Source organism: Hylobates moloch, unplaced genomic scaffold, assembly GCF_009828535.3.
Source record: "Hylobates moloch isolate HMO894 unplaced genomic scaffold, HMol_V3 SCAFFOLD_10, whole genome shotgun sequence".
NCBI lineage: Eukaryota > Metazoa > Chordata > Mammalia > Primates > Hylobatidae > Hylobates > Hylobates moloch.
The window spans coordinates 50,323,849-50,336,027 of record NW_026652285.1 but is presented as its reverse complement, the minus strand read 5'-3'; the positions used below and the strand labels follow the sequence as shown (position 1 = coordinate 50,336,027).

General features: G+C 40.7%; 2 protein-coding genes across 5 annotated transcripts in view; both read right to left on the bottom strand.

The window, feature by feature from the left end:
• The window catches only part of VPS13A (vacuolar protein sorting 13 homolog A), a 259,625-nt gene that overhangs the window by 171,383 nt on the left and 76,063 nt on the right, over positions 1-12,179 (bottom strand). For all 4 annotated transcript variants that reach the window (XM_058445730.1, XM_032164338.2, XM_032164339.2 and 1 more), the window contains exon 20: positions 1,566-1,702. In XM_058445730.1, the coding sequence (XP_058301713.1) occupies positions 1,566-1,702 (137 nt within the window). The remainder of the gene's footprint in view (positions 1-1,565; positions 1,703-12,179) is intronic.
• LOC116475174 (small ribosomal subunit protein uS5-like) lies at positions 4,082-5,013 on the bottom strand. Its single transcript, XM_032761228.2, has one exon. It carries the CDS (start codon positions 5,003-5,005, stop codon positions 4,124-4,126), a length of 882 nt encoding a protein of 293 aa, XP_032617119.1. The 5' UTR covers positions 5,006-5,013; the 3' UTR covers positions 4,082-4,123.

Below are 12,179 nucleotides of genomic sequence, written 5' to 3'. Positions count from 1 at the left end.
ACACTTTGGGAGGTCAATGCCAGTAGATAACTTGAGGTCAGGGGCTCAAGACCAGCCTGACCAACATGCTGAAACCCCATCTCTACTAAAAATACAAAAACTGGCTGGGCGTGATGGCACATGCCTGAAATCCCAGCTACTTGGGAGGCTGAGGCAGAAGAATCACTTGAACTTGGGAGGCAGAGGTTGCAGTGAGCTGAAATCACGCCACTGCACTACAGCCTGGACAATAGAGTGAGACTATGTCTCAAAAACAAAAACAAAAAATACAGTAGCCACTAGCCACTTCTGACTATTAAACTCTTAAATGCGGTTAATATGACTAGGAAACTGAATTAATTTAATTCTAATTAATTTAAATAACCACTGGCTGGCTAGTGGGTACTATAGTGAAGAGTACAGATCTAGAATACAGCAAAAAAAATGTATTCTCTACTGAAAATTTGGAAAGAAAAAAGTATATAATCAGAAAAAAAGGGCCAGGCACGGTGGCTCACGCCTGTAATCCCAGCACTTTGGGAGGCTGAGGTGGGCAGATCACACAGTAAGGAGATCGAGACCATCCTGGCTAACATGGTGAAACCCAGTCTCTACTAAAAATTACAAAAAAATTAGCCGGGCGTGGTGGCAGGGGCCTGGAGTCCCAGCTACTCAGGAGTCTGGGGCAGGAGAATGGCATGAACCCAGGAGGAAGAGCTTGCAGTGAGCTGAGATCGTGCCACTGCACTCCAGCCCGGGCCACAGAGCCAGACTCTTGTCTCAGAAAAAAAAAGAAAGAAAAAAAGGGAAATGACTTAGGTAAACAGAAGAAGACCATTTCTCAATTTAGAATTATTTAATACAAATATTAAAATGTCAATATATATAGTTTTATACACAAAAAATTTCAGAAAGATGAAGACGTATTTGATTGTTTCCACAATTCTCTATCATTCTATATACTTTAAGTAATCAAGTAATAGGTCTAAACTGAGAAAGAAATAAGCCTCTCAAGCACAATTCTCAAATATTATAAATATAAATCTTAGATTTGGGCCAGGTGCGATGGCTCACGCCAGAAATCTCAGCACTTAGGGAGGCCAATGCAAGTGGATCTGCAACATAGTGAAATTCTGTCTCTACTAAAAATACAAAAATTAGGTGGGCGTGGTGGCGGGCACATGTAGTCCCAGATACTCAGGAGGCTGAGGCCTGAGAATCACCTGAACCTAGGAGGCAGAGGTTGCAGTGAGCCAAGGTCACAGTACTATATTCCAGCCTGGGCGACAGAGTGAGACTCTGTCTCAAATCAGTCAGTCAATCAATCAATCAATCAGTCAATCAATCTTAGATTTGAACCTGACCTGCAGAGTTTAATTGGTCATTTTGCTTTCATAAGTATAGGAAAACTACCTAATTGAGACTTCGCTTTATTTAACAGAAAGGAAGATTTCTCAAATCTTACTTATCTACCACAAATCTAGGAAAAAAAGCAATAAATCAAACTGTTTAAAAAACAAAATACATTTAAAACAAAGAAACACCCTAAATGCTATTATCGTCCATCAAATATTATTAGTATATACCTTTAGATGACCAAGGTCCAAAAGAAGTAGATTTGATGTAGGACTAAAAATTCCATCTTGTGGGACAATAACATATGAAGCCTTCAAATTAATTTTGAGATCAAGAACTTTCTGTGTTTCAATAATATACAGCAGACCTGGAAAAAATGTAAATCTTAGAATTCTATGAATACTTTTCACAAATTACTCGAGAAATACAGAATCACTAAATATATGAACTGATAAAACAATCTTAATGTAAAATTAGTATTAATTTTAAAATGACCTCAGCAAAATACTTCCAATATAAAATTTACAATATCTGCCAATGCATGTACTCCTATTTAAATATAGCTGAGTACAAAATTGGAGTGATTCTTCAAAAAAAAAAATTTTTAACCTATAAACTCAATTTGGGTAAAACTGGGAAGATACAGACCAAAAAAAAAGTTTCAGTGACATAAAATATTTATTCACAACAACTCTTAGAATCTACATAGATACTTCTCAATTCATAAACTTCATAAGCTACATTTACCATACTGAACAATAACACTTGATCTTAATATTATTCTGAGAATATAAAAAATCCTGGATTATCAAATCATCTTCAATAAAATCATATGTAAACCAGAAAAGGCAACAAACCAGAGTTTCCCATTCCCTAGATCCTTCATTCACTTGGAGTTTTTTAGTCTAATAAATTTAATTCATTCACTTGCATGTGATTAGTATACCAAATTCATCTATTTTATGTCCCTAAGTCCAGCATCAGCTTTTAAATCTAAACAAATTATTTTCTATGAGATGAGAACCCTTTCTTAAGAAAAAATTATATGAGCAGCCATCAAAACAGTTTGAGTAAATGAAAGATATTTGACTTAAAAAGTTTAAAAAGATCTGACACTCAAACAAAAAGGCACATTTTTTCACACACACACACACAAAATGTAGGCAGGTCAGTATATTTGAATATAACCTTTAAAGTTAAGAATTTATTATTAAAGAATACATGTTCAAATTAAAGAATATGTCAACAATTTTAATGTACTTAAAATTACAAATAAAATACATATACAATTATAAAGCTTAAAAGCAGACATTGAGCAAGTGTCAAGTGCCAACACATGATCAGCTTGATATACAAGCCAACAGAAAGAAAATGAATAAATTAAAAGTAATTAAAATTCTTTCTGTTTTAAATATCTATTTAAATTAAAATAGAAAATAAATAACCTAAGCCTGTGCTACAGTTTGGTATTTTACCCTCCAAAACTCATGCTGACACCTCACTTTTAATGTTGGAGGTGGGACCCTAATAACAGCTGTCTGGGTCATGGGGGCAGAGTCCTCACAAATGGCTTGATGTTGTCCTCATGGTAATGAGTGAGTTCGCTCTCTTTTAGTTAGAGCTTGTTGCTTAAAAGAGCCTGGCACCTCTTTCCTTTCTCTTGTCGTGTAATCTCTGCACATGTGGGCTCCCCAACCCTTTCTGCAATGAGTGGAAGCATTCTGAAACCCTCACCAAAAGCAGATGCTGGAATCATGCTTCTTGTACAGCCTGTAGAACCATGAAACAAATAAACCTCTTTTCTTCACAAATTACACTGCCTCCAGTAGTCTTTATAAAAATAACACTAATAAATTACGTCTGTGACAGCTCTTCCTTGAAATATGAGAAACTGTTATCAAAACTGTGTCATCTTTAAGGGATTCCAATGGCCTTGCACAGGTAGTCCAAGCAAGACTCTAGTAAAGAGAGGAAGAAAAAATCTTGGCATTTCCCATAGCCTATAAGAAGCAAATTAAAGTGAAATCTCTTAAAATGAGAATGGAAGGTGAGGTGAGATAGAGGTTTGAAAACAGACTGACAGATCATCAAAAATTCTGAAGACCATCCAATTAGCCTGAAACCTAAGAGCAGAAGTGACTCAAACAGTGATTCATTCTTTTTCCCCAAATGATTTGGATTCAAACACAGATGGCATGATTTTACTAAAGTAACAAGAAGCATCCAGAAGGGTCAATCTGACATTCAAGATTCTCCAGAGACTATCTGTTAAGCATTTCTCTATCTTCATTTCCATCTCTAGTCTAAGGATTCCTCATGTATTCTGGCTTCTACAAATCTAAGTTCTGGTACTCCTTGGAAGTCCTATCATAAGCCTTAGTTTCAAAAAAGCCTTTCTTGATGCCAGGACACAATGATCTCTCTAAGTTGTTTTTAATGGAAGGGAGTGGGAGTATTTTATTTTGAGCTTAGGTTGATTGGGTCTCTCCCCTATTTTCCATTGCACTTACAACAAAATCCTAACTGCTTAATATGACTTTCATGTTTGCATAAACAAGAGAATGCATCTTTAACATCCCTCCACTCTCCCCTCACTCATTACATTAGAACCAATTCAGCCTTCTACAACTTCCAAATTCACCCAATTGTTTGCTAAGTTAAGCTCTTCACAGTGGACCATCACCTTGAAGGCTCTTTCTTATATCCTTTAGCAGTGTGGATCCTACATATATATCTGGTCTTTTTTTTTTTCACGCTTAATTCACTTTATTTTTCTTGTATAAAAACCCTATGTTGTAGCCACAGCTGGAGCCTGGGTCCGCTGCACGGAGACTCTGGTGTGGGTCTTGACGAGGTGGTCAGTGAATTCCTGATAGGGAGACTTGGTAAATACAGTCTCCTTCCAGAGGTCGGGGGTCAGGTAGCTGTAGGTCTTAGAAATGGCATCAAAGGTGGCCTTGGCGAAGTTGCCCAGGGTGGCAGTGCAGCCTCGCGCTGAGGTGTAGCAGTCATCGATACCAGCCATCATGAGCAGCTTCTTAGGCACAGGTGCGGAGACGATGCCAGTGCCCCTGGGTGCAGGGATGAGGCGCACCAGCACAGAGCCGCAGCGGCCTGTCACCTTGCAAGGGACGGTGTGGGGCTTGCCGATCTTGTTCCCCCAGTAGCCTCTGCGCACGGGGACAATGGAGAGCTTGGCCAGGATGATGGCCCCACGGATGGCGGTGGCCACCTCCTTGGAGCACTTAACACCCAGACCGACGTGACCATTGTAGTCCCCAGTAGCAACAAACGCCTTGAACCTGGTGCGCTGGCCGGCACGGGTCTGCTTCTGCACTGGCATAATCTTCAAAACCTCATCCTTGAGAGAGGCCCCCAGGAAAAAGTCAATGATCTCTGATTCCTTAATGGGCAGGGAGAAGAGATAGATCTCCTCCAGGGACTTGATCTTCATGTCCTTGACCAAGCGGCCCAACTTGGTGACCGGCATCCACTCCTTATCCTCGGCCTTCCCTCCGCGAGCTCCGCGGCCTCGGCCCCGGCCCCGTCCACGGCCGCGACCCCGGCCCCGGATGCCACTGCCGAAACCTCCGCGGAAGCCACCACGGTTCCCCAACCCAGGGCCACCAGGGCCTCCGGGCCCCCCCGCTGCACCGGCGTCATCCGCCATTTGGTGTTTTTTCGGAAAAGAAGAAGCATATATCTGGTCTTAATGCTGAATTTTAAGAGATCTTCTCTAACACTACCACCAAGATTAAATTGGGGCATCTATCATTCTCATTTCTTTCACAGCATTTGGGCTGATTATAGAATTGTTTCCTCACTCAGCTCCAAATTCACCCACTTGTCTGCTCTGTGAAAGTAGATCTGAGTTGCTTAAATGATTTTCCTTTGCCAACTAGCACTGAAATAGATAACACAGGAGAGACACTGCAGGAGAAAAGAGTTGGCTTCCTGGTTCCAGTACACTCATTTAGCGATATCCTGCAACACTGTGCCTTTCTCCAACACAATGCATAACGTGCACAAGGGCCGACAGCACTCAAAAGCCAGTATTCTGCCCCTAGAACCTTCCTCAGGTGGTTTCACAGCAGAACGAGGGTAGTGAGACATTGCCCCATGAATATTTTTCCTTTTCACCTCAGAGGATGGATTTCCAGAAAGTTTTAGAGAGCGGATTACCAGAAAGACACGAGAATGGCTTTTCTGCTATTCAATGACTCACAGAGGTTCCTTCTCCAACAAAGTGTGGATTTCAATTCTCAAGGAAGACAGAGACCTCTTCCTAGGTAACCCTGTCTCAATTCTATATTCCTTATAATTACTCTTCTTAAATATATGTATTTTTGGAGACAGCATCTCACTCTGTCACTTAGGCTGGAATGCAGGAGTTGCTATCATAGCTCACTGCAGCCCTGACCTCCTGGGCTCAAGCAATCCTCCAGTCTCAGCATGCCAAGTAGCTGGGACGATAGGTACACGCCACCAAACCTGACTAATTTTGTAATTTTTTTAGAGACAAGGTCTCACTATGTTGTCCAGGCTGGTCTCCAACTCCTGACCTCAAGTGTTCCTCCCCACTCGGCCACCAAAAGCTCTGGGATTACAACTATGAGCCATGGCGCTTGGCCTCTTGTTACATTCTTTAAAGTTACTCTTTGGAGTAACAAAACAGTCCCTCATTATAGTTAATAATTCATTACATTAAATATACCTATCAAAATTACTGTGTGGTTTTTCTCTCCTGATTGGACCCATACAGCATTAATCAAAATTTTCCAGTAGATTGCTCTTAGTTTTATATTTGTCATATCCATAAGAGTATAACATCCATTGATAGGCAAGAACTACATCCATTCTGATCATTGCTATGTTCCCTAAAACCTAGCATAGTGTCTGACATATAGATTAAGCTCTTGATATATATTTCAATGAGTAAATAAGTGAAATAACTGAAAGAAAATGATTCACTATGATCCTACCAGAGAACCTTGTACTCAGAAAGAAGAGTTTTAGCAAATGACCACATATGTTTTCCTGCCGGAGACAAAGGATAACTAGTTGAGCAGGCTCTGTAAGCTCATGCCATAGTTGACAACAAAAAATCCTGAAAGACCTTGAGTTCCTAGAAAGGAAGAGGAAAGTAACAAGCTGAGCATCCCTAATCTGAAAATCCAAAATCAAAATGCTCCAGGATCTAAAACTTTTTCAGCACCACAATAACATGATGCTCAAAGATCATATTCACAGAAAATGCTGCTTAGAACACTCTGAATTTCCTGTTTCCCAATTAAGGATGTTAAACAAGTAAATAAAACACAAATATTCCAATATCCGAAGAAATCTGAAATCTGAAACATTTCTGATCCCAAACATTTCTGCTAAGGGATACTCAACCTATAATACAAGAAAGAAACCAGGATATTAATAGAGGAGAATGTAACAAAATAAAAGGAAGAAAGGAGGAATATGAGGGAAGGAAAGAAGCTAAGTAACCAGAATCATTATAATATATATGAGTCTCTTCACAAATAGGTAAATTTTAACTTTCTAGAAAAAATCCAAAATATATTAAATTTTAAAAATTAAGTGCAAAAACCTATCATAGAAGCTTTCCATTTTGTTTTCATAGAATTAGCACTTTTACACTACTGGTGTAAAAAAGAAAACAAAGTTGGAAGAATAGACTTCAAATTTTAAAGGTTATTATGTACAGAAGGTAAAATACTGAACACTTCCACTTTCTAAAATATATTTCTGTAACATGTGAACTTGGTGGAGCCAAGATGGCCGAATAGGAATAGCTGCGGTCTACAGCACCCAGCGTGAGCGACACAGAAGACGGGTGATTTCTGCATTTCCATCTGAGGTACCGGGTTCATCTCATTAGGGAGTGCCAACAGTGGGTGCAGGACAGTCGGTTTAGTGCACCGTGTGCAAGACGAGCCGGAGCAGGGCAAGGCACTGTCTCACTCGGAAAGCGCAAGGGGTCAGGGAGTTCCCTTTCCTAGTCAAAGAAAGGGGTAACAGAAGGCACCTGGAAAATCGGGTCACTCCCACCCTAATACTGCGCTTTTCCAACCAGCTTGGAAAACGGCACACCAGGAGATTGTGTCCCGCACCTGGCTCGGAGGGTCCTACACCCACGTAGTCTCGCTGATTGCTAGCACAGCAGTCTGAGATCAAACTGCAAGGCGGCAGCGAGGCTGGGGGAGGGGCGCCTGCCATTGCCCAGGCTTGCTTAGGTAAACAAAGCAGCCAGGAAGCTCGAACTGGGTGGAGCCCACCACAGCTCAAGGAGGTCTGCCTGCCTCTGTAGACTCCACTTCTGGGGGCAGGGCACAGACAAACAAAAAGTCAGCAGTAACCTCTGCAGACTTAAATGTCCCTGTCTGACAGCTTTGAAGAGAGTAGTGGTTCTCCCAGCACGCAGCTGGAGATCTGAGAACGGGCAGACTGCCTCCTAAAGCGGGTCCCTGACCCCCGAGCAGCCTAACTGGGAGGCACCCCCCAGTAGGGACAGACTGACACCTCACTCGGCCGGGTACTCCGCTGAGACAAAACTTCCAGAGGAACAATCAGACAGCTGAATTTGTGGTTCACGAAAATCCGCTGTTCTGCAGCCACCGCTGCTGACACCCAGGCAAACGGTCTGCAGTGGACCTCTAGCAAACTCCAAGAGACCTGCAGCTGAGGGACCTGTCTGTTAGAAGGAAAACTAACAAACAGAAAGGTCATCCACACCAAAAACCCATCTGTACCTCACCATCATCAAACACCAAAAGTAGAAAAAACTACAAAGATGGGGAGAAAACAGAGCAGAAAAACTGGAAACTCTAAAAAGCAGAGCGCCTCTCCTCCTCCAAAGGAACGCAGTTCCTCACCAGCAACGGAACAAAGCTGGATGGAGAATGACTTCGACAACTTGAGAAAAGAAGGCTTCAGACGATCAAACTACTCCGAGCTACAGGAGGAAAATCAAACCAATGGCAAAGAAGTTAAAAACTTTGAAAAAAAATTAGACAAATGTATAACTAAAATGACCAATGCAGAGAAGTGCTTAAAGGAGCTGATTGAGCTGAAAGCCAAGTTTCAAGAACTACGTGAAGAATACAGAAGCCTCAGTAGCCGATGCGATCAACTGGAAGAAAGGGTATCAGTGATGGAAGATGAAATGAATGAAATGAAGTGAGAAGGGAAGTTTAGAGAAAAAAAGAATAAAAAGAAACGAACAAAGCCTCCAAGAAATATGGGACTATGTGAAAAGACCAAACCTACGTCTGACTGGTGTACCTGAAAGTGACAGGGAGAACGGAACCAACCTGGAAAACACTGTGCAGGATATTATTCAGGGGAACTTCCCCAATCTAGCAAGGCAGGCCAACATTCAGATTCAGGAAATACAGAGAATGCCACAAAGATACTCCTCGAGAAGAGCAACCCCAAGACACATAATTGTCAGATTCACCAAAGTTGAAATGAAGGAAAAAATGTTAAGGGTGGCCAGAGAGAAACCTCGGGTTACACACAAAGGGAAGCCCATCAGACTAACAGCTGATCTCTCAGCAGAAACTCTACAAGCCAGAAGAGAGTGGGGGCCGATATTCAACATTCTTAAAGAAAAGAATTTTCAACCCAGAATTTCAAATCCAGCCAAACTAAGCTTCATAAGTGAAGGAGAAATAAGATCCTTTACAGACAAGCAAACGCTGAGTGATTTTGTCACCACCAGGCCTGCCCTAAAAGAGCTCCTGAAGGAAGCACTAAACATGGAAAGGAACAACCGGTACCAGCCACTGCAAAAACATGCCAAATTATAAAGACCATCGAGGCTAGGAAGAAACTACATCAACTAACGAGCAAAATAACCAGCTAACATCATAACGACAGGATTAAATTCACACAGAACGATATTAACTTCAAATGTAAACAGGCTAAATGCTCCAATTAAAAGACACAGACTGGCAAATTGGATAAGGAGTCAAGACCCATCAGTGTGCTGTATTCAGGAAACCCATCTCACATGCAGAGACACACATAGACTCAAAATAAAGGGATGGGGGAAGATCTACCAAGCAAATGGAAAACAAAAAAAGGCAGGGGTTGCAATCCTATACTCTGATAAAATAGACTTTAAACCAACAAAGATCAAAAGAGACAAAGAAGGCCATTACATAATGGTAAAGGGATCAATTCAACAAGAAGAGCTAACTATCCTAAATATATATGCAACCAATACAGGAGCACCCAGACTCATAAAGCAAGTCCTGAGTGACCTACAAAGAGACTTAGTCTCCCACACAATAATAATGGGAGATTTTAACACCCCACTGTCAACATTAGACAGATCAACAAGACAGAAAGTTAACAAGGATACCCAGGAATTGAACACAGCTCTGCACCAAGTGGACATAATAGACATCTACAGAACTCTCCACCCCAAATCAACAGAATATACATCTTTTTCAGCACCACACCACACCTATTCCAAAATTGACCACATAGTTGGAAGTAAACCTCTCCTCAGCAAACGTAAAATAACAGAAATTATAACACAGTCTCTCAGACCACAGTGCAATCAAACTAGAACTCAGGATTAAGAAACTCACTCAAAACTGCTCAACTACATGGAAACTGAACAACCTGCTCCTGAATGACTACTGGGTACATAATGAAATGAAGGCAGAAATAAAGATGTTCTTTGAAACCAATGAGAACAAAGACACAACATACCAGAATCTCTGGGACACATTCAAAGCAGTGTGTAGAGGGAAATTTATAGCACTAAATGCCCACAAGAGAAAGCAGGAAAGATCCAAAATTGACACCCTAACATCACAATTAAAACAACTAGAAAAGCAAGAGCAAACACATTCAAAAGCTAGCACAAGGCAAGAAATAACTAAAATCAGAGCAGAACTGAAGGAAATAGAGACACAAAAAACCCTTCAAAAAATTAATGAATGCAGGAGCTGGTTTTTTGAAAAGATCAACAAAATTGATAGACCGCTAGCAAGACTAATAAAGAAGAAAAGAGGGAAGAATCAAATAGATGCAACAAAAAATGATAAAGGGGATATCACCACTGATCCCACAGAAATAGAATCTACCATCAGAGAATACTACAAACACCTCTACTCAAATAAACTAGAAAATGTAGAAGAAATGGAAAAATTTTTTGACAAATACACCCTCCCAAGACTAAACCAGGAAGAAGTTGAATCTCTGAATAGACCAATAACAGGCTCTGAAATTGTGGCAATAATCAATAGCGTACCAACCAAAAAGAGTCCAGGACCTGATGGATTCACAGCCGAATTCTACCAGAGGTACAAGGAGGAACTGGTACCATTCCTTCTGAAACTATTCCAATCGATAGAAAAAGAGGGAATCCTCCCTAACTCATTTTATGAGGCCGGCATCATCCTGATACCAAAGCCTGGCAGAGACACAACCAAAAAAGAGAATTTCAGACCAATATCCTTGATGAACATTGATGCAAAAATCCTCAATAAAATACTGGCAAACCGAATCCAGCAGCACATCAAAAAGCTTATCCACCATGATCAAGTGGGCTTCATCCCTGGGATGCAAGGCTGGTTCAATATACACAAATCAATAAACGTAATCCAGCATATAAACAGAACCAAAGACAAAAATCACATGATTATCTCAATAGATGCAGAAAAGGTCTTTGACAAAATTCAACAAGCTTTCATGATAAAAACTCTCAATAAATTAGGTATTGATGGGATGTATCTCAAAATAATAAGAGCTATCTATGACAAACCCATAGCCAATATCACACTGAGTGGGCAAAAACTGGAAGCATTCCCTTTGAAAACAGGCACAAGACAGGGATGCCCTCTCTCACCACTCCTATTCAACATAGTGTTGGAAGTTCTGGCCAGGGCAATCAGGCAGGAGAAGGAAATAAAGGGTATTCAATTAGGAAAAGAGGAAGTCAAATTGTCCCTGTTAGCAGATGACATGATTGTATATCTAGAAAACACCATTGTCTCAGCCCAAAATCTCCTTAAGCTGATAAGCAACTTCAGCAAAGTCTCAGGATACAAAAATCAATGTACAAAAATCACAAGCATTCTTGTACACCAATCACAGACAAACAGAGAGCCAAATCATGAGTGAACTCCCATTCACAATTGCTTCAAAGAGAATAAAATACCTAGGAATCCAACTTACAAGGGATGTGAAGGACCTCTTCAAGGAGAACTACAAACCACTGCTCAATGAAATAAAAGAGGATACAAACAAATGGAAGAACATTCCATGCTCATGGGATGGAAGAATCAATATCGTGAAAATGGCCATATTGCCCAAGGTAATTTATAGATTCAATGCCATCCCCATCAAGCTACCAATGACTTTCTTCACAGAATTGGAAAAAACTACTTTAAAGTTCATATGGAACCAAAAAAGAGCCCACATTGCCAAGTCAATCCTAAGCCAAAAGAACAAAGCTGGAGGCATCACGCTACCTGACTTCAAACTATACTACAAGGCTACAGTAACCAAAACAGCATGGTACTGGTACCAAAACAGAGACATAGATCAATGGAACAGAACAGAGCCCTCAGAAATAATGCCACATATCTACAACTATCGGATCTTTGACAAACCTGACAAAAACAAGCAATGGGAAAAGGATTCCCTATTTAATAAATGGTGCTGGGAAAACTGGCTAGCCATATGTAGAAAGCTGCAACTGGATCCCTTCCTTACACCTTATACAAAAATTAATTCAAGATGGATTAAAGACTTACATGTTAGACCTAAAACCATAAAAACAGTATAAGAAAACCTAGGCAATACCATTCAGGACA

What these genes read in the sequence shown, in the direction of transcription:
- LOC116475174 (XM_032761228.2), bottom strand. Translation starts at nt 5,005, where the DNA reads ATGGCGGATGACGCCGGTGCAGCGGGGGGGCCCGGAGGCCCTGGTGGC.